Source organism: Sander vitreus, chromosome 7, assembly GCF_031162955.1.
Source record: "Sander vitreus isolate 19-12246 chromosome 7, sanVit1, whole genome shotgun sequence".
Classification (NCBI taxonomy): domain Eukaryota; kingdom Metazoa; phylum Chordata; class Actinopteri; order Perciformes; family Percidae; genus Sander; species Sander vitreus.
Window position 1 is genome coordinate 24,596,974 of NC_135861.1, and position 26,563 is coordinate 24,623,536.

Here is a 26,563-nt window from a genome sequence, read left to right on the forward strand (position 1 = left end):
TCTGTATGATTTTCAGAGTGACGTCTAACTTTGACTGCTAGTAAAACTCATAAGTTTGTATTTTGACTCTTAAAATGCAAACCTTATATTGATAGAAATAACTTGACATTGACAGAACAAATAGTTTGGGTACTGACATGGAATAAATGAAAGATGTGAAAATTGTGTGTGCATAATAAACATGTTTTCTATTTCTTCTGCTTATCCACATAGTGACAACATGTGCAAACTCACTCTAACTGCAGGTAAGGCACACTGGTCAAGTTATTGTTTCCTTAAAGCAGGGGTCTTCAACGTTTTGTAGGCTAAGGACCCCTTAGCTGAAAGAGAGACAGAGTAGGGACCCACTAATTACTATTTTTTTTAAACTATTTTTTACAATTAAGTTGCATGTTAAACTTGGCCGGATGGATGAAAATGACTGGATATTAATATATTATTTATTTGTATATATTTACATCATGTGGAAGACGCAGTGAATCCTTAAGCTTAACGGTATAGCTACCATAGTGGCTACCTTACGTATCTTCAATGTGTAAATTAATACTTTTTTTAGTAAATTAATCATTTTTATTTTTTTTACAATTTGGCGGCCCCTCTGCACTAACTCTGAGGACCCCCTGTTGAATATCTCTGCCTTAAAGGGTCAGTTCACCCAAATCACAAAAACACATGTTCTCACCTCCATAGCATGCAGATAGTTTTTGTTTTGTTTACCCATGTTTTGTCTTTAAGATGGGGAGTGGGAGTGAATAGAATTGGGTTTGTGGTGCTTATGACTAAAAAAAATTGCACTTAGAAAATGTACTAGAAAGTCTTCAGAAACACAGTCCCAATTACACTGGGTTGATTATCCAGTTGAATTTTTAAAATATAAAACAAAATTCCATTATGGCTGCAGACATCTAAGAGAGTAATATGTCTTTCACCTGGACAAATAAAACCAAATCTATCTGTAATGCTATAAACCAGTAGAAGTCAGTGAGAAAACATGTGGGTTTTTTAAATTTGTAATGTAGGTGAACTGACCTTTAAGCTTCGTTTTTAACCAAATACTAACCAGTCTGTCACTTTCAAGGTCTCTGTTTGATCATCGCCAGCTTGGGTAAGTTTATAACATGCATTAATTATAATCAGCAGTCTTACTAATAGATAAATAAGGTCCCAAACTCAACAATTGTTGGTAGACAAAGGATGATATAATTAATTGATTCAGAGACTTTTAAAACCATCATGATTTCCTTCCATGTCTTAGCGTCATCCTCCAGGCTGGTGTGTTACTATAACAGCTTGGCTGAAGACAGAGCAGCGTACGGGAAGGTCACAGTTTCAGATATCGATCCAAACCAGTGTACCCATCTGATCTACGCCTTTTCTGACATCAACAACAATGAGCTGGTCAACAGCACTGCAAGTAGCATAGACTATCAGTCCTTTAATAGACTCAAAACGAGGTCAGTGCTTTAGCCTATACATATGGTGGAAATGTGTTGAATGACTAAATAAATGAATGAATGAATGAATGTTGAAATGTGTTTTTTTTTAATAATCATTAATATAATGTCATACTCCCACAGAAATCCACTACTCAAAACCCTGTTGGCAGTGGGTGGCTTGACCTTCAACACACAAAAGTAAGTTATTTACAAGAACATTAAAGTTTTTTTGTGGCAATGCAAAGACACATGTTGGTATTTTCCTGACCATGAAACTTGCTTTGCCAATTGATGCTGTATTTTTGTGCTTTGCACAGCATGCATGGTTTTATACAATGAGGTAGCACAAGGTGAGATGCTGGTATTTGATTACATAAATAACTTCATGTTATGATTAATCAGCACACACAAACACAATATGTAATGACATTTTTTAGTAACTACATAGTAATGCAAATACTAACAATTAAAAAATAGTTCAACAAGCAGAATTTGTAAAAAAGCAGGTTGCTGGAAAATAATCACACAAATATGTCTACATAAAAGTGGTCAGTATTTTTGTTATCTGCCAAAACACAAAATGGATTTGTGTCTGCATTAAAATATTTAACTTTATTTATTAATAATAAATACAAAAGATCATAATAAAAATAACAAATACATGTATTCATTATTTTCATTTAATTTTGTTTATGTGACAACATAAGCCTAAAGAGAAATGCAATTAAATAAAATGAAATAAATGTGTTATGTTGCAAACCATTGCGTATTTGCATTCAATCTGATACAAAATGAATGAAACCAATTAAGGTCCATAGAAAAACTTTTTAAGATGAGTTTTTATTTTACCCTTTTTAATACTTATTACTTATAATGAGGTTATTAACTGTACATTATAGTTATGTGGATCATTTTCATCATCATTCATAATTACAAGTGACAAACCGACCATTTGCCTATGGCTGTATATTTGTCTTGGCAACACATAACCTTGTGTTGCTTTGTGTTTATGTCAAATTAGAGCCCTTAAATGCAGTTTGTGATTGTCTTGTTGAGAGTACCATTTTGTTCAAATGTGTACCAGATTCAGTACAATGGTGGCAGAACAACAAAACAGAACAACATTCATCCAGTCTGCGATCACAATACTAAGAGGAAATGGGTTTGATGGGCTAAACCTTGACTGGAGGTACCCCGGAGGAGCTGGAAGCCAACCACAGGACAAGCGGAGATTCACACTGCTGTGCACAGTACGATTTTTTATTTTTCTTCTGGTACAGAGACTCAGAAATATGCCATACTGTATATAGCATGTATGAAAATATTAGATGTTATACTTGACTGAGACTGAACCATGCTTCTGTGTTGTACAGGAACTCAAAGAGGCCTTTGTGGCTGAGGGAACTGCATCTAACCGTGACAGATTAATCATCACTGCTAGTGTCTCTGCGGAGAGAGCAACCATCGATGCCAGTTATGAAGTTGCACAGATTGCCACGTAAATGACATTTAATGTAATTCTTGACATTATACACATGATTAGATGTTGTCATGTTTTGGTGAACCTGCTCTTCTCTGCATTTTATTAGGCAGCTGGATTTCATCAATGTGCTGACATTTGACTTTCATGGCCCCTGGGAAAATGTCACAGGACATCACAGTCCCTTATACCAGGGATCCAAAGACACTGGAAACGAATCCTACTTTAACACTGTAAGTACAGGGATTTATATTTTAACATCATTCTATTTAGAGACTTCCTCTTATCCTAATTATTATATTTTTCTCTACATTTTAGGACTTTGCCATGCGCTACTGGCGGGACCAGGGAGCACCTACACAAAAGCTAAACTTGGGGTTAGCGGCATACGGGCGAGCTTTTGACCTCTCCACTAATTCCAGTGATGTTGGAGCACCAGCCAATGGTCCTGGTGAAGAAGGCTGCTACACTGGTGAAGAAGGATTCTGGTCCACTTATGAGGTAAAACTGCGAGCTGTGCTATGTATAGCAATTGCCTCATATGCCAACTGCTTTAACTGTATTTGGGGTGACAAATCTTTGTTCAAATGAATTTATAGATGTGACATCTGGCCCTTCTTTTCAGACTTGTCTTTATATTGAAGGGGTTCCAACCCATCTGATTCCTGATCAGAAAGTTCCATATGCCACCACAGAAAATCAGTGGGTTGGATTTGACAACAAAGACAGCCTTGATACTAAGGTAATCATCTGTTTAATTCAAACAATTGCTTAATAACTTTGCAAATGACTGGTTGACCACAAATCTGGTTAAAAAGATATTTTGTGAACATGAAATCAGCAGTTTAAGTGTTTTGTTCATGCTTTCAGGTCAGTTACCTAAAAACTAACAACTTTGGAGGAGCTTTTGTCTGGTCTCTGGACTTGGATGACACTAGTGGGCAATTTTGTAAAATTGGCAACAATCCCTTCATCAGCCACCTGCATACTCTCCTGGTTCCAGGTAACCAAAATGCAAAATGTTTCTATTCTGTCATACAGTGGAGTTTTTTTGTGCATTTGATTTATTGCTATCAGCATTAATGTAATTACCTTTGATTTACATAATGTAAGGGATAATGTATAGTGAGCCGGCCATTATAGTGAGTTAGAACGCTGAAAGGATGATAACCTGCCGCAAAGTGGAAGGGTCTTGAATAAGCTTGAAAGGGTTCAATTTGCAATAATGACTGACTCAATCTACATTATCATGCTTATAATATTTCTTATTACACAGCTATTCATACAGAGGTTACCTGCTGATAATGCCTGCATCCTGGTTGGGACGGTTCATTTTATCATTGATGAGCATGGCTCTCTGGCAAAAGCCAGGAACTTAACATGGAGCTAACTATTACTCTGTTTGCACTGTTGCCATTACAGCTCTTAGCGATACCAGTTTCCTCTCTTTCCCTTTATGATTTGTTGATCAATGGTATGAGCTCTATATGAGCACACATATTGATTTAAAAATCAATGATCAGAACTCCATCCATGGCAATGGTCTGTTATACATACCAATGGTCTGTTACACAGAAATAACAGAACGTATAAGGCCGTAATTGACCAATCAGAATCAAATATTAAACAATGCTGTGTAATAATACATTTTATTATTTATTACAATTATGTATGTTCTTTGTTTTAAGACATCTCAGCAGTTATGCTCAGTGGTATAAAAATATGATGTGATGAATTACAGGGTTAAAGAGCAATTAACCATTGTCTGACTCTCATTCTTTTAGGTTTTCCTGGCCCTACTACCACAACTCCCCCTATCACAACCACAACTCCTCCTACCACAACTACAACTCCACCTACTACAACTACCCCTACCACACCTAGCGCAACTCCCCCTATCACAACCACAACTCCCACTACCACAACTCCACCTACTACAACTCCCCCTACCACAACTACAACTCCACCTACTACAACAACTCTGCCTACCACAACTACAACTCCCCCTACCACAACCATAATACCTCCCCCTACCACAATTACAACTCCACCTACTACAACTACCCCTACTGCACCTGGCGCAGCTCTATCACAGACCTGGCTCCCCCTACCACAGCTACCACTCACACCTGCTACGACTGCACCTGCAGCTCCCCCTGCCACAGCCCAACCATGGCTCCTCTGCCACAGCTCCACCTGCTACAGCTCTCCTGCCACAGCTACGGCTCCCACTGCCATAGCTCACCTGCTGCAGCTAGCTCCCCTCGCAGCCAAAGACTCCCCTGCCACAGCTCCACCTGCTGCAGCTCACCTGCTGCAATAGCTCTGCTACTGCCTGCCACTGCTGGCTCCCCTGCCACAGCTACAGCTACCTGCTGCAACAGCTCTGCACACTGCTGGCTCAGCTGCCTGCAGCTCACCCATGCCACAGTTGCAGCTCCACCTGCTGCAGCTACAGCTCCCCTGCCACCTGCCCTGCCACAGGTCCCTATCACAGCCTGAGCTACTGCTACCGCTGCTGGCTCCCTGCCACTAGCCGTTGCTCATCCTGCCACAGCTACCACAGCTCCCCTACCTGGCTGGCTCCACTCACTGCTGCCCCCTGCCACAACCTGGCTCCCCTACCACAGCTGCAGCTCACCTGCTGCAGCTCGCTCGCTGCCACCCTGCCACAGCTGCCCCTGCCTGCTCCACCTGCCTGGCTACGGCTCCTGCCACAGCTACAGCTCACCTGCTGGCTCCCCTGCCACGGCCTGGCTCCCCTACCCTGCAGCTACAGCTCACCTGCCTGGCTCCTTGCCACACCTGCCACAGCTGCCCCTGCAACTCGCACCTGGCTCCCTGCTGCAGCTGCAGCTCCACCTGCTACTGACTCCCTGCTGCTACAGCTGCCCACTGCCACGACCGCACCTGGCTCCCCTACCTGCCTGGCTCCACCTGCAGCTCCTCTGCCACCTAGCTCCTACCACAGCTACGCTCACCTGCACTGCCCCTGGCTCCCCCTGCCACAGCTGCTGCGCTCCTGCTGCAACTGGCTCCACCTGCCACACCTGCACAGTTCCCCTGCCCTAGTGCCTGGCTCTGCCACGCTACAGCTCACCTGCTGGCTCCCTGGCTGCAGCCCAGCTCACGCTGCAGCTACCCCTGCCACACTGGCTGCTGCCACACCTGCCACGGCTCCATCCTCTGCACTAGCTCCCCTGCCACAGCAGCTCCACCTGCTGCTGGCTGCGTTTCACTGCGACTCCCCCTGCTGCAGCTCACCTCTGCACAGCTGCAGCTGCCTGCCTGCTGGCTCCCTGCGCAAGCAGCTCCACCTGCCTGGCTGCAGCCCTCCCTGCCTGTGGCTCACTCCTGCCACAACCTGGCTCACTCCTGCAAGCCACTCCACCTGCTGCAGCACACTCCCTGCCCTGGCCACTCCTGCCTGCAGCCACAGCTCCTACCGCAGCCCACTCCTGCCTGCTACAGGCTACTGGCTCCCCTGCAGCTACGCCTGGCTCTAGCTCCCTGACTCTGGCTCCAGCTACGGCTACTGACTAGCTCCCCTACCACTGACTTACAGCCACCTGGCTCCACCTCTGCAGCTCCCCTGCCTGGCATGCCTGCTGGCTCCCCTGCGCAGCTACCACGGCTCCCTGCTGGCTTCACCTGCTGCAGCTGCCTGCCACACCTGCAGTGCACCACCTGCCTGGCTCATCCTACTGCAGACCTGGCTCCCTACCTGGCTCCCCTGCCACAGCAGCTCCACCCTGCCTGCAGCTGCAGCTCTCTCTGCCTGGCCCTGCCACACCCTACCAGCTCTGCACCTGCCACAGCAGCTCCCTGCTGCAACAGCTCCACCTGCTGCAGCCTGTCAGCCCTCCCTGGCTCCACAGTCTCTGCAAACCTGGCTCCTGCCACCACCTGGCTCCTCCTGCCACAGCCACTCACCTGCTGGCCCTCCTGCCTGGCCCTCCTGCCACCAGCCTGGCTCCTCCTGCCACAACCACTCACCTGCTGCAGCTAACTCCCCTACCACAGCTGCGCTCCAGCTGCTGCAACCTACAGCTCCCCTGCCATAGCTACAGCTGCCTGAGCTCCACCCCTGCTACAGCTCCCTCCCTGCGCAGTGCACTACTGCAGCTCCTACCTGGCTCCCTACAGCTGCACCTGCCACCTTGAAGCAGCTCCTGCTGCAGCTGCAGCTCCGCTGCCCACCCAGCTCACCTGCTGCAGCTCCCTGCCACAGCATACCTGCTGCAGCTCCCTACGGCTCCCCTGCTGGCTCCCTGCCATAACAGCTCCACCTGCTACAGCTGCAGCTCCCCTGCCACGGCTCAGCCCTGCCACAACCACTGGCTCCCCTGCAACAGCTCCACCTGCCACTGACTGGCTCCACCTCTGCAGCTCCCTACCACGACTACAGCTCCACCTGCTGCAGCTGCCCTGCCACACCTGCGCTACCACCTGCCTGGCTCCTGGCTCCTTCCTAGCTTCTGGCTCCACCTGCCACAGCTCCTACCACAACTCCACCTACTACAACTGCCCCTACCACAACTACAACTCACCCTACCACAACTACACCTACTACAACTCCCCCTACCACAACTCCAGCTACTACAACTACAACTCCCCCTACCATAATTCCTCCTACAACTACCACAACTCCACCTACTACAACTCCCCCTACCACACCTACCACAACTCCCCCTACCACAACTACCACATCTCCCCCTACCACACCTACTACAACTACCCCTACCACAACTCCCCCTACCACAACCACTCCACCTACTACAACTCCCCCTACTACAACTTCACCTACTACAACTACAACTCCCCCTACCACAACACCTACTACAACTACCCCTACCACACCTACTACAACTCCCCCACCCCTACCACAACTCCCCCTACCACACCTACCGCTACCACACCTACCACAACAACTCCCCCTACCACAACTACAACTCCACCTACTACAACTACAACTCCCCCTACCACAACTCCCCCTACTACAACTACAACTCCCCCTACCACAACAACTCCCCCTACCACAACTCCAGGTTCTGGAAACCCTTGCATAGTAAATGTTAATGGGTACTACATCAACCCTGCAAACCCAAACAGTTTTTACCAGTGTGCTGATGGCAAAGCCTTCATTATAAGTTGCCCAGCAGGTTTGGTCTTTGAACAAAACTGCAGATGCTGTAATTATCCAAGTAAATAAAGAGTTGCACATGTATAATTTCACGATCCATGATAATATTTATTCTTAACAAATGGTGGGCCACATAGAAGTCACATAGTCTATATACTTTCATCAATTTGTAACTTTGTGTACAAAGGGTTAGTGGCAATGTCCTCCCATCCATGACAATGGATATAATAATATCCACCCATCCAATATTATTTTTATTATACATATACATAATACAACTTGTACTGTATATACACTTGTTTTCCTGTTGCTGTCTGTTAATTGTAGGTATATCTAAACCAGTTCGGTGTTTATGTTCTTGTTTTTTTTTCATTGCCATCATTTTATCTGACATACCTTACTTAATTATATGGTTGTTGCGTATCCATGTCATGGGTTTGTTCTTTGTTGATTTATATTTAGCCATTGCGTGAGATTTGTCCTACATAAGGACACAGATGTGCATATTGCATATAGTTATATACTGTATATCTACATAAATACAAATGAATATAACTTAATTAATAAGTTAATAATTGTTATTAATAAGTTAATAATTGTTATTAATAATAAAATACCACAAGTTTCCCAAACAAGTACTGGCCTATTTTATTTTTTATTTTGTTTTCTATATTTGGTTGTTCTATGTTGGTTGTTTTTGTTTATCAGGTGTTTGTTAGATAAACGACAAAATATACTGTAAAAACAAGAAGGCACTTATGGAAAAGCCTGTTGGAATTTTTTATCTATTACTTTAGTATACCTGCATTTTAATGAAGAAATAAACTTGGAACAAAAAGTAAGAAAATTTGTGTTTAGTAGATTTTGTTTTTGCGTACAAAAATTCTGACTTTTTGGCACACAAAATCTTTCAGAATAGAATCTACGCACAGTTTTATAAATGAGGCCCCAGGTGGGATTTGTATAGTCACTGTTTTATTCCACTTAAGAGTGCTTGTGGAATGTTATTTTTTCAATGACCAGTTTTTTCCAGTGTGACGTCATCCAGGGGATCGGGGCGGCATCAGCAGTGACGGACTGCTGTGGCAAAGAGAGAGGTGAGCTGGAAGGAAACGCTCTTGATTTAGTATTCAATCTATGTTCAGACCCTCAACTAGCTGAGTTTTGGGTATGGACCACAACTACAAAAACTCTACCTACCACAACTACCACACATCCAGGTTCTGGAAACCCTTAATTAGGAAAGGTCAGTGGGAGCTACACAAACCCAAAAAGTGTTTACCATCTGCTGTAACTTTCCAAGTAAATAAAGAGTTGCACATGTATAATTTCACCATCCATGGTAATATTTATTCTTATTAACAAATGGTGGGTCACATAGAAGTCACATATAGTAAGTTATACTGTATATACTTTCATCAATTTGTAACTGTGTACACAAAGGGTTAGTGGCTATGGCCTCCCATCCATGTACTGGCCTATTTTCTTAGGGGGGAGCTGAGCTGGAAGGAACAGCTCTTGATTTACTTGTCGATCTATGTTCGGACCCTCAACTTTGTGATGGCAAACAGCCAATTATTATTGCATTATCAAATTAGCCGGCCTCTCAAGCACTTAAAGGGGTGGTTCAGAATTTCCATTTCCAAGTTAGCCAGTGTGTTATTTATCAGTGGAGACTGTTTTCAACACTTTTCATCCAGTTCTTCCAGTTTTTTTTCCATTCGTTCAAACCTTTATTTAACCAGGATAAAAAAAACTCCTTGAGATTACAAATCTCTTTTACAAGAGTGTCCTGGCAAGTGACAGCAGCGTGGTTTCAAATAAATACAAAGACAATAACAACTAAAAACATAGACACACTTTCAGTCATCATATTCAAACAACAATGTCATCATAAAGAGAAATCTGGGTCCTAAATCAATTTAAAAACAATGACAGACAGACTGCCTTTCTGCAAGATCCTTTAAAAAGCCTTTAAAAGAATAAAAAGAGACCAACTCCTTCAACTGTAGTTCATTCTGAAACTGATTCCATTCCATGGTGCTGCAAAATAAAAAGCCTTTTTACCAAAGTCAGTGCGGGCTTTAGGGACTGACAATAAAAACAGATCCTGTGAACGCAAGTGATATGTCCCTGCAGACCTCGGGAGGATGTAAGCATTCAGATAATAAGGAAGCAGTCCTAATACCGCTTTATAAATAAAAAGATGCCAGTGCATCCAACGCCTGATTGAGAGGGAGAACCACTTGACCCGAGAGTACAGCAAACAGTGATGAGTATGAGATTTTAAGTTTGTGATGAATCTTAAGGCTCCATGAAACACCGTGTCCAAAGCATGAAGACAGTGTAAACGTACATAAGTGTCCTTTTGAAGACGGGATGACAGCTCTTCCAGCCACCACTGCTGTATACCACTATAGTTTAAAATTCTAAAGTTTAAATTCTCCCCAATTCCGAGTCACATTCCTGCTGAAACATGTCCGATTGTGTAGTGTTTGGTTCAGAAGCCTTTATCTGCGATTTTTGACGTTAGAAAGTGCTGCTTCGTTCCACTACAATCTAACGTTAGCATACTCATAGCTAACTATTATAGCTGCATGCTAACTATTATAGTTGCATGCTAACGCGACATAGCGGAGCATATATAGCTAGCTATATATGTACGTATGTAGCAGGACTTTGTACCATAAAAAAAAATCACCAATAAAGGCTTCTAAACCAAATACAGTAAAGTGACCGGAATTTGGGGTGAAATGTCCAGCATTGAGCTACATAATGGTTTGCTAGGAGTTTGCTGGTCTCTCACAGAGATCTCATTTGTAGCCCTGTTTTTACCTGATACTTTCATCGAAGTACAAACACATGAAGTGAGAGGTATACACATGCTTAAACTTTATTTGAAGCATGATTAACCTGAAGCAGGACGGAGTCATGACTTAAAACACCAAAGCAAGGCTTCTAGCTCAGGCTAGCTAGCGTTAGCAAATTACCTTCAAAGTTGCAAAGAAATGATGAAACGTAAAATTTGAAGCCTTTATTTAATTTGCTACATGGTGTTGTACTGGATGGCCGGACGACCCTCCGTATATCATTAACAGATACTTTAGGCAACTCCATCAAACACCTTGTAAACTTTATCTCTGCCATCATAACGGTCTACTGTCACTGTCTAATGTTTTCTACTGGTAACCAGAAATGTCCAAACATCCTTACGCCAATGCGTGCATAGAGCTGTGAAGTTTGCCGGTGTTTGCGCAAGCGTAGAACTGATCAGGCAGTGTCGTAAAACACGTCGAGTGTCTGCGCATGCGCTGAATTGTGCGCATACGCAGAACGGATCTTCCAGGCGTTACGGATCGGGTACTGACATTCACCAAGAACAGTTAAGATTCCCGGAAATGTTCTTGACACGCCCATTTTACCGAGGATGCATTGGTTGGTAACTTGTATGAACTTCGCAGCACCCGTATCCCAACATTCATTTCGGCATTCAATGATGGTCGGGTTTCCGGTACATAGACAGCCCAAAAACTATTTTCGCCATCTTATTCATCACTAAATTCACTTCTGAGAACATTTTAGGCGAGAAATGAACGGTTTACATTTAGAATATAGGCAGTCTTGCGCAAATCTTTGCCGAATTGACAATTTGCTCCAAAGTTTTCTGAGTTTTCGGAGCTCCATGAAGTGAGGCGGCCGCCAGCTTGCGCCTGCCGGGGCCGCTAGCTCGTCGCTCGGATAGTCACGCTCAGAGACCCTGCTGGAAGCCGGAGGTCTTTTAGACCGGTCCCGTAAATAAGAGGTTTTTATTTCGCCGTTGACGGATCGTTTGTTTAAATATCACAACACGTCCATCATAAGATTAACGGGAACCTGTGGTTAACTGTCTTTTCGGAGTTAAACTCCACAGCGCAGCAGGCAGAGGCGGGGGAGAGAGATATACCCGTTTCTCTTCTCTCTTCCCAATTTAGTATTTAGTTCATATTTTTTGGTGTATTGACACCAAGCTTTATAATTTGAATTGCTAATTTCCATCTCCCTGGGCATATACAGTGCACTACAATAATATAGAAATGATCACGATCATGAACACATAGGACGCACTAGTGCATAGGCATACTTATTTTTTTATTTAAACTGACATACACTAATAATAGTAGGGATCATGTTCCACTCTTTTGAATAAGTAAGGGGTGTTTGAGCTAAACCATAAACAATAAATTAAAGCTCAATAAGTTTTATTTTTCAATATTATTGCAATAGTTGTAGCATGATGAGGTTTTCTTGTCCGGAGATTGTTTTAATACAAAGTGGTTATATTGTGGTGGTTTTTATTTCTAGCTGTTATTTTGGAGCCATGCAGGTAGCCTCTGTGCTGGGGGTGTTGAGCAATAACGGGAAGAACGCATCGTCTCAAACTTTTAACAGTGTTTTCTGTGCTTGTGAACTTGCGAGTTCATTCTTCCAGGTACAACTAGCAAGAACGTTCTCCCCAAGAACACAAGTCTGTTCTTTGCATTCTTCGTATTGGGAAACGCCCGGTGTTTAGTTGCAGTCAGTAGATGCTACTACAGTGACCACAATGTTACCAAGTAACGTTAAATCAAAATCTGGTTTTCAAAAAAGGAAAGAGAGAAAAGAGAGAGGAAAGAGAAAGGGTGTCAAACTGTAACCCAGTTTTTCACCAAGAAAGGTGGGTAGCCTATAGTCTGTGAGTGGTATTAACCTGTTGGCTGTCCATAGTGAAATGAGATAGCTAGCTACAGACTAGTGTTAGCCTACATTTAATCACCATTTAATCAGTGCAGGGAAACGTTTAGCAAGATATTTTAGCAGACTTAACAGATGAGTCAGCAGCACCCCAGTCTCCCCCTAACTGTGCCCCTCCCTGTCCCAGTGAAGAAGGTGATCAACATTGTGTTCAATGACATGCCAGTTAACATCATTGCAGGGAGTCTGTGAAGATTTCTCTGTCTCTCTTGCTCTTTTTACCATTACAAAAAAGAAAATTAAATATTTATTGACAGAAATTCAAACCCATTAATAACAATTATTTTCTCACATAATGATCATTATGAAATAAAATTAAAAAAAACAATAACCTACTGTCTGTACTGGATGCTGGACAGTTGGAAACAGTGAGTAGCTTACCTGAGCCTGCAGGTAAGATACAGACAATATTAACTGTATTGAACTACAAGAAGCAAGACAGTGTCAAGCCTTTAATTAGAGTTATGTAAAGCTTTTGATGGGACAGTAAGGTCCTAGAGATGTGGTGACAACAGCTGCACAGTGGGGGCCCAAAATTCCTGGCAGCGCCCCTGGTATAATATGAAAATGGCTGGTGGATTTAGGACAAAAATAATAACTTATTGAATGAAACAAATTTAAACATATTTGTCAGTGGCTTGTTGATCTTTACATTGCTAGTTAATTCCCTATCCTAGCCTGGGCTGGGACACACTTTCATACAGTTTGATAAAGTAACGTTACTTATTGGAATTTAACTTATCATTGCACTTAAAAACAACCAGCGTAGCTGTCCTCAATTTAGGTCATTGTGTACGTCTCATCTCCGTGTGTGCGCACGTCAGTCGCGGGGAGAACTGAGCAGCAGCCCCGCCCTCCGCCCGCTGCAGACAGCCGACAGCCGACAGGATTGAAACAGCAGCAGCTTTCAGCGACTTAAGAGTGAAACATTGTTACAGCGTACATTGATGTTAAAATGTATACAGGTTGGCAGGACAGTCTGTAATGTCTTTCGCTGTACGTTTTGTTGGTAAATGTGAAATGTTCGAGTCACACGTCTTGTCTTCATATCAGAAACAAGGAAATTCATTTGGCGACGTACGTGTGTTACGTCAACCTGTTCTCACTCCCACTTGGTCAGTGGCTCTCAGCGTCACATACTGACGCAGAGTCTGGCAAGTGGGACTGTTGTGATTGGTTGAAGTCGCAGGAAACTCCGGTTATTGGTCAAATTTGTGGTAAAGTTGTGGTGATTGGTCAAAAATGCGAGTCACACCGAATTCACGGTAATTGGTTGAATTTGCATGAATTGTTGCGATCGCGACATCCATTTATTTCATTACAAATGTTTATTTTCATTTTGGACAGAAAAGGTTAAGATTCTGTCCACAGAAAGGCTAGAGGGGTTTTAATTTGACACAAAATGGAAATGTTAGGAGTTTAAAAATATATATTATTTTTATGTCTGTGAGATATTCTAATATATTATTAAAAAAGGTATAATTTTGCTGGTATGTCAATATAACTTTCAACAGATCTTTTTCACTGTCTATTTTTGCACCGCACCATAGAAAAAGGCAACACCCCAAATCACTAGATGAGCCAAGCCTGATCTGTGCTTCTCACGCAGGCTCTGTGGCTGCTCTAACCTGTTTACATGGGCGGTGAAAGATATTTCTATTATTGTAGACATGATTATAGAATATTAGCAGTTAGTTATATTTGTGCACGTTGCAAAAGAGGCTGTGTGCAGTCATTTAGGTAGTGGTTCAATGGAATGTCACTGACGCATAGAAGGTTAAGCTTGCTAGAGGTCACACCCCTGTGAGGTTAGGATAAAAGTTTGAGGGAGAGAAGAGAGGGTGATGCCATATAGGATGTTAAAGTTTATCATGATGATTGTGTGTTTCTGTGTGAGAGGCCAGTAATGGCAGGAAATAGGAATGTATGTAGGAATGTGTGTGTTTAGGGGCTCGGTCAGGTCACGAAGAAGGTGGGAAAGGACGACGACATGTCATGATGAAGTTGATGAGATGAATGATGAGTTCCGGTTTTACTCGTATCTGGAGTGAAACCAGACTTCTGCTGGACTGGTGTGCATGAAGCAACCCCCACATCCTGCTGACGACAGAAGGACTACACCCAGAAAGGATAAATTGAAATGGAACTTTGTAACATTTGCCCGAGCGCCGATAGCGGTGAAGGCCCTATTGGAACTGAAGGAATTATTATTACAGCAAATGAATTGCCTTTTTGAGGGGCTTACCATACTCAAAAACCCACCAAAATTGGCAGGCGCATCAAGTCTGGTGAAAATGTACGTATTTTAAGGGTTTCGGGAATAGGCCCACAAAAATGGCTCGCTAGCACCCCCTACAAAACTTACAAAATTGAGCCCCTGCAGTACGTTTAACGTAGACTAACGAAACTTGGTAAACATATGTAACATGGCACAACGTACAAAAAATGCCATGGGAGCCATACCCTAAACCCAACAGGAAGTCCGCCATTTTGAATTGAATGTTCGAAATTAGTGCGATTTTGGCCATTTCCACATGTCATACTTTAACTCCTCCTAGAGATTTCATCCGATCAACTTCAAATTTGGTCTGTGCCATCTTAAGACATTAAAGATGAAAAGTTCTAAAAAGAAAAACCTTTCGTCATAGGGCATGGACGTGGCGGGGCGGCCATTTTGTGCGTTTCACCATCGAAACAGGAAGTGGGTGTAACTTGAGTGTACATTGCCCAATTGGTTCGAAAACGTTTCATGATTCATAAGACTCTAACTCTGAGCACATTTACCGGACATTTCTTACTTTCTTAAAAAGTATTGGTTCAGGCACCGTTAATTATGTATGCGATTAATTAATCACAGAATATGTAATTAATTAGATTACATTTTTTAATCGACTGACAGCCCTATATATAATATATAAATTAGGGCTGTCAGTCGATTAAAAAATGTAATCTAATTAATTACATACTCTGTGATTAATTAATCGCATACATAATTAACGGTGCCTAAAAAGAAAAAAAAAGGGTACTAAACAACAGTTGGTGACATTAAAGAACGGCTTGTTTATTGCTAAGGCCATATGGTCAAAATTAAATGTTTAATAATAATGTATAACAATAACTTATTTCACTAGTAAATTGCTGTTGAACGACAAAAACAACCACCAGATGGTAAAGGACATTTACAATAACTTCAAATGCACCACGAGGCTGTAGTTTACCAGTTTCATTGAACGCACCGTCTGTGTTGTTTTTCCGACGGCAGCTCCAGATTGTTACATACCGGTGTTGAATCCTCTACAGTAAAACAGTCAAACTTTACACCGTTTAGCGTTAGCCGTCAGCATTTTAACCGTGTTTAATACAGCTACTAGCTAGCGGTAGGCTAACGTTAGCTCCTGTCGAGTATAGTGTTAACTAGCGTCACGTGCAGCGGTGTTTGTGTTGCCTGTATCATCTGTTTCAGAGCAGCAGAGAGAAGTGCAGACATATCAGTGGCACCAGATTTCGGTAGCCAGGGTTGGCAGGAAGAAGATTTTTACAAGTAAATGTTCCAATTAATGATCCAGGCAGCACATTCTCGTCTCGCCTTCATTTTACAGTCGAATGGTGGCTAGAACGGCTCCGGGTCAAACGTCAAATATGGAATGGATTAATCTGCGTTATTTTTTTTAACGCGTTATTTTTTCTCAGATTAATCGAAATTAACGCGTTATTTTGACAGCCCTAATTATAAATAATAATAATAATAATAATAATAATAAATATATATGCAATATATCAATTTCAGAAACCAAGTTTAATTTAAACTGAATTTGTTGCAATGTATCATTTTCCCAATTGTGTTTAGCAATATTATTTATAGCCCTTTGAATATCTTTGACCTGACATGTTTTCTAAGAGGATGAACTACCTGTTCTGAATGTTACTATGCCAGTGGGCCGTAGCAGTCAGTGAAACACATGTGGCTTGCCATTTGTAAGTAGTATACGTTTTAGGTTGCATCATCTTTATATAAAAGGGTCTATGCCAACAAAGCCAAAGTGTAGTAATACCAGTAGTCAGCAGTGACTATTTAATCATGCCTAACACAACAATGGCATACCAAAGCCCCTTTGTGATCTTTCTGCCAGTCTGCGAGAGAAGAACTGACAGTGACTATAGAAAGAACAAACATTTTTAGATCTGTTAGGCACTGACTACTGGGTTAGTCTAAAAAGGGGTATAAATAATAACAGAATGCTTTTATTGTGAACTTATTGAGAAAGCTCCAAAGGCGTGTTAACAGAAAGGTACAACAGACTAAGTGACACAATCCAGAGACTTGGGACTTTTATCTTACAGTGCTGTATATACTTTTAGTTATTATTTAGATCTAATAAGGGGATTCTTTGTGATAAACGGTTTATGTACTCAGAAAATATGGATTTGTAGTACGGCTGCACAATTAATCGAATTTTAATCACGATCACAATTTGGGCTTTCCACGATCAAATTCCCATTCAATTCACAAATTCAAAATCGAGCGATATTTAAAATGTGTCATTCCGTTTTTTTTCAAAGCTCCGTAAACTACTGATCACGTGCCTCCATGAGCCAATCAGAGTTGTTCCCTGCACCGCACAGCTTAGTTTTAGATGTAGACAGTCACAGAGGACAGAGTAACGTGAGGAAAATTCCACAACAGATAGCAGTCGGTCATGAGTCGTTCACAAGGTTTAACAGTTTACCAGTAAACGCAACATTTTGTCCCGTCTGTGTTGTTTTTCAGACAACAGCAGTGACCAGTGCTAGTTTGTGTCTTTTAGCTCATAGCTTTAGCGGCAGACTGTTGTAGGTCCCGCTGTTGGAATCCTCTACAGTGAAATACAGTCACACTACACCGTTTAGCTGTCAGCATTTTAGCCGTATTTAATCCAGTTACTACAATAGCTAATGTAGGTTAACGTTACCTGCTGTGTAACATGTTATTAGGGTTTACTAGCGTGACATGCAGCAATGTTTCTGTTGCCTATAATGTCCGTTTTGGAGCATCAGAGCGCAACACAGACATTTAAGTGGCACCGTAATGAGGCACTGAAATCCGCGTTGCTATTTCGTCCAGTAGATACCGGGCACCGGTGCAATATTGGCACCGGATTCTAACATGCGCCGTTAACGTGAACAGAAAATTGCGTCGCCTGTATCTTTTCACGGCAAACGCGCATGTCTGGAAAGCAGTCGCACAACAGCTGAAATGGCATACTCCTTCATAGTATCCTTCAACAAAGGAGGAATGTAGCACAATATGGATGCTCAATATGGATGTATTGGCAGGAATGTAACACTATATGGATGTGAAAGCACTTATAATTAGCCTATGTGACAATAAAATAAAAAATAAAAATCAATATTGATCAAAATAATCGTGATTATCATTAACAGTTTGTAGCTACATACATACTGTAGGAATTGTTGCTCACAATAACCATAAGCTATAATTCATTCCACATTTCAGGACTATGCATTGTATTGGCAAGACCAGGGGGTTCCTGCTGAAAAACTAATTTTGGGATTTGCCGCATATGGGCGAACATTTACCCTGTCCTCTACATCCAGTAAGGTTGGAGCACCATTCAGTGGTGCTGGCTATGCAGGCAGTTACACCATGGAGGCAGGCTTCTGGTCCTATTATGAGGTAAAATTGGAAACTAATTTGTTTAAATCAATCGTGTAATTATACATACAGATTTTAATGTGTATGTTCTACCACGTTTCTGATTCTGCTTATATGTTGGATGAAAATTTGACATCTGACCCTCTTTCAGGTTTGTCTTAAGGAAAAACAGTCAATTGGATTGAAGAACAGAAAGTTCCATATGGCACCACAGGAAACCAGTGGGTTGGATTTGACAACAAAGACAGCATTAATGCTAAGGTAGCTAATTGTTAAGTGATCGTCATTCTTTACAAAAAAGGACACAAATCCAGTTTAACAGTTCATGTGTTATTATGACCTCAGCTGTTGATCTTTTTATTTCGCATTCTCTCAGGTCAACTACATAAAGGAAAACAACTTTGGAGGAGTCTTTGTCTGGTCTCTGGACCTGGATGATTTCAATGGGCAGTTCTGTGGTCAGGGAAAATACCCCCTCATCAGCTATCTGCATAGTCTTCTGGTTTCAGGCAAGCCCAAAGATTATGAAGTGTCTATCCTATTCAGTAAAATGGTAATGACGGTTTAATGAGATTTTATTCACTATAATCATCTTATATTATACAGCTCTGTAAGAACTGGATCATCAAATAGAGAGCAAATGTGTGTGTTTTCTTGTGTAAAATATCAGTAGTTAAGCTCACTAATACAATGCAATAATCATGAGCAGTACATTACAATGTGTGATTCCTTTCTTCCACAAACGTCTCTAAATCTAGGAGTTCCAGTCATGACCACTGTTAAGAATCCTTCACCCATAACCACTACCACCACCAGCGCCGCCGCCACCACCACAAACTCTGCCGTGCAATTTAATCCAAATTTCTGTAAAGGAAAGACCAACGGGCTTCACACCAATCCTTACGACCCAAACTCGTTTTACAATTGTTTCAATGACTTTACCTATCTCCAAAACTGCCCCTCTGGTTTAATATACCAAGATAACTGCAAATGCTGTAACTGTCCCTAAATGAGATAATCCATGATGGGTAGTATATACTTAACACAAAAGGTGTATTACAAAAGCTGGTGTGAGTCATTTCTTTATATTCTTCACTGCTAAGAAAGCTTTGTCTTCTGTGCTTGATTTAGGCTATTGTTGAAAAATTGATTTTGTATTATGTCCAGGATTAAATAAAAGATATCACATCACAACAAGCATATCATTAAAAGTTGTGTTGTATTTTTAAACAATGCCTGTCCAAACATTGTGTGCAAATTCAAATCACAATTCATTTTAAATAGTCAGTTAGTGATAGTACAGAATTTTTTAAAAACTACTGTACTTGATTCAACAAACATAACAAAAAAATATCACCCTTCGGCATTTTCACAGAAAATGCATGATTTTATATTGGCTCAAGAAAAATATTTATGCAGCAATTTTCATTAAGTTATATGAACCATCATAATTTTAAGAACTACAGTATTATTAGCAGCCCAACAAAAATCTGTTCCAAATGCATCCAAAAATCATCACAGCAGTCTTCCGCAAAATCTTAATCACAAATGCAAAGGAGCTTCACATAGTTATGCCGTGATCATTTCATCGCAACGAAGTCAAAACCATATGTCATCAATCAAGATTAAACGGCATCCGTTGTTTACTGTAAAGCTACAATTACAGAGCAATTGAAAATGCCACCATCTGGCTCTAAAAAGCAGAATCACATTTTGTTTAAAATTTAGTGACTACACAGTAAGTCAAGGTCCTGTTGGCTGCTGTTGAAATTATTCTAACAATAATTCTAACAATAACACTTGGCTTTTGAATTGCATTTGTTAGACCTGTTACCCATATTGTATATTCCTTAGAGTTCATGGACAGAGCTGTGGGGCTCAGGGAGCTTCTGAATGTCACAGTTTTGAATCAGACTGAAGTAAAATTCTATAAGTTCCTCGTAGTTCTTTTTGGAAATCCGTTCATTGATGCCATGGAATCTAAGAAGAAAAAAAAAAATACTTATGGTATCTAAAACTAAGAAATTAAGTGTATTCATTTGATTTCCTCATGCTTTTCTTGCAGGATAATGCCTTTTTTATTACCAAAGCTGAAGGGTAAACTGGGCTAAAGGTTGGTTCTATACATAAAACACTTAATTGTTCAAGAGTAACTTTAAAGAGATAGTTCTGTTTGTTTTGTAAGTGGATAGGGCTGTTCCCTTTAAGTCGGTATAAGTAGGTCACACTGTTACATCATAAGTTTGTAACATTAAAGTGTGACTCAGTTCAAGCAGTTCTTCATACTTACTGCAGAAAGCTTTGTTAAGACTATTTTTATTCAGTGTTAGACAAACTATATCCTTACCTCTGAGCATCACCTGGTTTAAACCAGACAGGGGCGAAGCGATAAATATCATTTGTCAGGTCTTTGAAGTGCCGACTGTCTGTGTTCCCAATACAGACACCTGCATATTCAAAAAAATATATTAAAACACTTGTGAAATACTTTGACCTTAATCACCACATTGCACAATTAAATATATCTGGATTCTACCTGGAGCAACTGTAACTGTTGGAAATATGTCCAGCACAGTTTTCTTAATGATCTGGAAGCCAAAGGACTTTTCATCCGCAGAGCTCACAGGCAGAGGGTCAAAACCATTAACAAGCTCTATCTTCACTCGTTGGTCCCCCACTGTAGACTGGATTAGGTCCAGGACCTAGACGAGACAGCTAATTCAACTCAAAATATGCATGTATAGACATCAGGAATTCTCAAAAGTAGACTCAAACTTCTGACTCTACCTCTTGTAATGACTGTGCTGAGTGGATTCGTAGATTTACATAAGCTTCAGCGAGGGCAGGGATGATATTCACCTACATGGTGGGAAATAATTTAGGTTAATACTAATGAAAACTGTATTGTAATCTAATTTCCTGTGAATTATCCCCTTTTTCATAATGAATGACTGTACCTTAACTCCTGCATTAAACATGGTGACTGCTGTGGTTGTCCTTACAAAAGCATTAGTGTCTGGTTTTCTTTCAAGTACCCTGTAACATAAAACATGCTGATTTATTCCAATGGATATAATCAGGAGAGAACATTCTGAAAGAAATTAAGGATGTAATTACCTGCCCAGTAGTGGGGCGAACAGCCACAAGTTTGACATTATAAACTTCATTGGGAGCCCAAACTGAAGACAAAGAATGAGTAACCACAGGGAGGGATCTAATATGCTATTAGATGTGATGAGTAGTGAACTAGTAGTTGGTTCCTTTTACCTTATGCGCCAGATGCTCAAATGTTCCACGTTCAGGCCCATGACCAAATAATCTTGGCATAGGGTTCTCCTCTAGTCTGAGGAAATAGCATGACACAGAAAGTCTTAAGATTTTGTGTTTTTGTTGGAGGAGAGATAAACATGTAGAATATACCATATGTTTTACACATATGGTACAGCAGTGACACAAAGACCAAAAAACAGAAAATTCATCATCTTAATTTGAAGAAAATGTAACTCTCACCTTTTGACTGCTGCAGCCAAGATCCCAATGCTGGACTCACTGGGAGGCATCGAGGAGTGACCAGGGAGCATAGACACACTAAGCTTCACAGTGGCTGAACCCTTTTCACTTATCCCAATTCTACAAAACAAGGACACACACATAAAACACAGAATTTACCACAGACATTAATTAATCGCCAATATATTTTAGGGCCCTTTTTTGACAGTTTGCAGATTATCTGTATCAGCGTTTTATTTGCCTGATGACTGATCAAGTAAATTAATTTAGAAGCACGCTACTTTGGCTCTGCTACAGCTCTGTGTCTGTCCCTCTGCTTCGGTTTTACTCACCACCGAGTCTGACTTAATGTCCCGCCCACAACATTATCTGACTGACTATCTTTTACTGTGTATTATATTGAATGTTTCAAATTTATTAAATAATTGCTTAAAGCATTTAAACAAAGTTTTGTGTTGGAGTTTGTAACATTCCAAAATCTTAATTTTGACTTAAAGATTTTCATTTTCACTGTAAATGCATATCGGTTCCAAATAATGTTTTTCAGTTACATTAACTACTAATAATCGGTATCTAGGCCTTGAAAAACCAGTATCGGTCAATCCCTAATATATTTTACACAATTTAATGGAGACATACAATTGTATGCTACGCTTATGAGTTCTGTTGTGGTGTCAAGCCAAATTGTTCACTTTTTACAATGGAAAAGCTGCCAACTACATATCCCCGTTAACACTAGAGCATGACAGGTTCTCACAGTGCAGCAGGTCCTTCCAGACCACTGATGACTCCATCAAGTACAGCCAGGCCCTCGTCCAGGACAAACGACAGCTGCACACTTCTCTGCTTCAGTACACGCACTATGTTCATTGCCCCCTTGTAACCACTGACCTTTAAAAATTAATATTGAAGGACACATACATTCAGATATAAATGTAAATCTTATTTAGGTTCACAATTTCAAAAAGTAAGAGTTTGATGAATATTTAAAGTACTTCTTCATCATGACCAAGACCAATGTAAAATCCTCTGTGTGGAGCATAGCCTTTTATCAGCAAGTACTCCAATGCCTGAAGTATTCCCTGGAAGAAATTAAGCATATCAGTTTAGTCTGGCTGGCACATTAGAGGTTAATAAGTATATACTGTAATTCAACTCCGTTTAATAGCAATATCACACACATAAGCCGCTTTCCGACCGAGTAGTTACAGGAACGTAGTTATAGGAAAAGTCCACTTCTAAGCAGATCTACTAACTACTCTCCCCCAAAACCATTTTTTCCATTTGCATTTGCACTGGCCAAGTGGCCATAGGGACTATAGGAGGGGTAAGGGAGTGACGCAAGCACGGCAACTTTATAGCGTTAAAATCAGAAAACAAATACACCAAAAAAAGTATGAACTAAATACTAAATCTAATGTATATAGCATATTTGTCATAATTTAAACGAAATGAGAAACGGTTATGTCTCTCTCCCCCGCCTCTGCCTGCTGCGCTGTGGACGTGTGTGTGTGACTGTGTGTGTGTGTGTGACAGCCGGCCAGCGAGGTGGAGTTTAACGCCGAAAAAACAGTTGACCACAGGTTCCCGTTAATCTTATGATGGACATGTGTTGTGATATTTAAACAAACGAACCGTCAACGGCAAAATAAAAGCCTCTTATTTACGCGACCGGTCTGAGAGACCTCCAGTTTACAGCTGGGTCTCTGAGCATGATTGGCTGAGCAACGAGCTAGCGGCCCTGGCAGGCGCCTGCTGGCTGTCGCCTCGCTTCATGGAGCTCCTCAACTCCGAAAACTTTGAAGTAAATTGTCAATTCGGCATCAATTTGCGCAAGACTGCATAAATTCGAAATCTAAACAGTTCATTTCTCGCCTAAAACGTTGTCAGAAGTGAATTTAGTGATGAATAAGATGGCAAGGATCCTATGCTGAAAAGGGAACAGCGAAAAGACCCTGCCCTGAAGTTGGGGCTGAAAGAGTTACAGGAACTGCGGCCAGAGGAACTTAAAAATCCCCAAATTGGTCCAGTCGGAACACGAGAAATAAAGAATTTTATGTTCTAGGAACTGCAAAAATCCCTCCGGTCGGAAAGCGGCTATTATCATTTGTTCTCTCACCATTAAAGGGCTCTTGTCGTCTATGGTCCCTCTACCATAGATAAAGCCATCTATCTCCTTGGCAGAAAATGGTGGGGCCTCCCAGCCATCCGATTCTGAGGCAGGTACTACATCAATGTGGGCCAGCAGCAGGTATGGCACCAGGTCAGGCTGTGATCCTTGCACCGAAAACAGGTGGCTGTAGTTTGCCACCAATTCATGACGAACTAAGCTTGAAGAGAAAACAGTTGGGAAGGCTGACAAAGGAAGAAGAGTACAAGCTTAAAACGGGGAACTCCTTTTATTTAACATTAAAGTCAGTTTAATATTCAGCCGATGAAACAAGTTGCATAATTTGTTCTGTCACTCTAGAGTGTGCAAAAATAACCCTGAGGATGCTATCAGGCCAGTGTGGCATGAAGGTTGAAACATGGGTCGGAAAAAAAATATGCTTTTGTTTGCATTATGGCAAATGAAGGATTCAAAGTCTTTGGAGCTTAACCCATACAAGGGACTGAAGGCAGTGACATCTCTGCCTCTGTAACTTAACTAATGTTGACCACTGTTTTTTATTTTGAAAAAAATGATAGTAACAAAAATAAATTGCTAGAGTACCTGTTTAATTCCTCTTAAAACGCCCCTTTTAACATGTCTGACTTTGTTATGCAATATATACAGCTAAAATAATTAGTTGCCTAGCTAATGAATTAGCTAGTCAATCTAAGCCAAACAAAATAATTGAAAAGTAATGGGCAGGTATTTTGACAACTGATTAAAATAAAAATATATTATAATTAAAATTATTTAAGCAAAAATTCCAAAGATTTGCTGGCTTTCGATTTTCCTTGTCTTATATCATAGTAAACTGAATAGCTCAGGTTTTGGACAGTTAGCTAGCTAGTTAGATAGTCGACAAAAAACAATTTCACTAGAAACATTATTAATGAGAAACCTGTATTAAAATGTCACATAAAAGACTAACTAACTGTTAGCTAAGCTATCAATTACATTAACGTTAGTAAGGTTAATAATAATAACAACTTGTATGTATATAGCGCGCTAGCTAACGTTACAATTAATCTGCAGAAGGTTAACGTCACACTTTTAATTTTAAAATGTAGAAAACCTTTCCTTAAAGAATATAATGGCGTTAATATTGGCTCTGATGTGTGTATTAAACAAATTAGCTATGAGGGTGAAACAATTGAAAGAGGAGACTAAAAATGCACACCAACTGTTAAATTACATCTAACGTTATGTATGCAATGTTGACTAACGTTAGCTCTAGTTTTTAGCTAAGTTGGACTAGCGAAACAGTTCACGTTAACTGTTTAAACTGTTAGTTAGCTAGAACTACCCGTGAAGTAACGTCGTGTGAGTCTGCAGCCATTGTAAACTACACGGTAAACACATTAGTGACTAACGTTACTAGTAAAGACAATTTAGTGTCACATATTTTACTTACCTTTTCGGAGGAGCCTGTCAAATTCATGTAGTGCGGTGGTGTTGCTCTCCTTCTCTGAGAATGACACCGTGGGGATCCGGATAGCCTCTGGATAATAAACAGAGATAACGTTAGTAAACGTCTGTCACTGGTGGATTCCCCACACGTCTTTTAGCTAACTACTTTCCACACAGGGAAACGGTAATGTAACGCATACTTTACCGAATAGCAAGCAAAAAAATACCTTTAAAATTTGCAAGAAGCTCCTCTCTCTGGTGGTGGTCTATTACAAGTGAAATGTTGTTCGTCTTTTCCCAACGTGCGAGTTGAAGTCCGACATTTACGTCCAGTGAAAGGGTCCTGATGGATGCTATTGTAAATAGCAATAGGACTGTAATGAGAAAACTAATAATAATAACCTTTAAACACTTGAACATTTTGAACTTTGGACCTGAGTCTGGCATTGTTGTCTGTTGTGACAGGCGGAACTCGTTCACTCCACTGTGACTGTGCAGACTGAAGGAGTTAGTGTTTGTTGAATGAGAGCCACCTGCTGGCGGCGATAAAACTTGCACTGCACATGACTTCCTAATAACATGTATTTAATACAATGACAAGATCCCTGCTGATTCGTATATGTCAACATGTCTTTTTTTTCCTTTTTTTTTTAAATTTAGCTAATATCAGTTGCACACAAAAAACTATGAAGCAAAACATCCTTTATTGAAAATTCTAATTGTTTAAAAAAATACATAGGCTACGTACGGTAACACAGATTCATTGAAAAGGCACCATGACGTTACACAATGTGGGTTAGGAAATATATAAGATTTATAGCATTATTTGTAATACATTTGAGAAAATCTAAAGTCTCAACTTAATTTCCATGTTTAGCAAACTACACATATTAGAAATACATATACAACTGTAAAACTAGACTTTGAGGTTTGCTCCCATACAGACACACAAACAGTCAATTATAAGATGAAGATATCCCAGAACAAGGTCATTATGGTTTGCATCACCAAA

The 26,563-nt window shown here is 40.9% G+C and overlaps 2 protein-coding genes across 2 annotated transcripts; one reads left to right on the forward strand and one right to left on the reverse strand.

Moving 5' to 3' along the window:
• The first annotated feature begins 220 nt into the window (after positions 1–220).
• On the forward strand, positions 221–19,255 carry LOC144520217 (acidic mammalian chitinase-like). Its single transcript, XM_078253884.1, has 11 exons — positions 221–245; positions 1,079–1,105; positions 1,256–1,454; positions 1,578–1,634; positions 2,521–2,686; positions 2,810–2,934; positions 3,026–3,149; positions 3,235–3,417; positions 3,542–3,658; positions 18,859–19,035; positions 19,241–19,255. Exons 1-11 carry the CDS (start codon positions 221–223, stop codon positions 19,253–19,255), a joined length of 1,215 nt encoding a protein of 404 aa, XP_078110010.1.
• Positions 19,256–19,682: 427 nt separating this feature from the next.
• pm20d1.2 (peptidase M20 domain containing 1, tandem duplicate 2) lies at positions 19,683–26,051 on the reverse strand. Its single transcript, XM_078255532.1, has 13 exons — positions 25,779–26,051; positions 25,556–25,642; positions 24,112–24,347; positions 22,988–23,074; positions 22,750–22,883; positions 21,993–22,112; positions 21,750–21,825; positions 21,600–21,661; positions 21,440–21,518; positions 21,270–21,341; positions 21,019–21,184; positions 20,830–20,929; positions 19,683–20,462 (listed from the first exon to the last, which is right to left on the reverse strand). Exons 1-13 carry the CDS (start codon positions 25,996–25,998, stop codon positions 20,333–20,335), a joined length of 1,569 nt encoding a protein of 522 aa, XP_078111658.1. The 5' UTR covers positions 25,999–26,051; the 3' UTR covers positions 19,683–20,332.
• Between the last annotated feature and the right edge of the window lie 512 nt (positions 26,052–26,563).

Excerpts from the sequence above, each read along its gene's own strand:
- pm20d1.2 (XM_078255532.1), bottom strand. The coding sequence starts at position 25,998 with ATGCCAGACTCAGGTCCAAAGTTCAAAATGTTCAAGTGTTTAAAGGTT. Across the intron at positions 21,519-21,599 it reads TTCGCCCCACTACTGGGCAG|GGTACTTGAAAGAAAACCAG; the intron begins GTAATTACATCC and ends TTTATGTTACAG. Across the intron at positions 21,185-21,269 it reads CAGCACAGTCATTACAAGAG|GTCCTGGACCTAATCCAGTC; the intron begins GTAGAGTCAGAA and ends TGTCTCGTCTAG.
- LOC144520217 (XM_078253884.1), top strand. The coding sequence starts at position 221 with ATGTGCAAACTCACTCTAACTGCAG. Across the intron at positions 1,455-1,577 it reads TTTAATAGACTCAAAACGAG|AAATCCACTACTCAAAACCC; the intron begins GTCAGTGCTTTA and ends ATACTCCCACAG. Across the intron at positions 3,659-18,858 it reads AAGACAGCCTTGATACTAAG|GTCAACTACATAAAGGAAAA; the intron begins GTAATCATCTGT and ends GCATTCTCTCAG.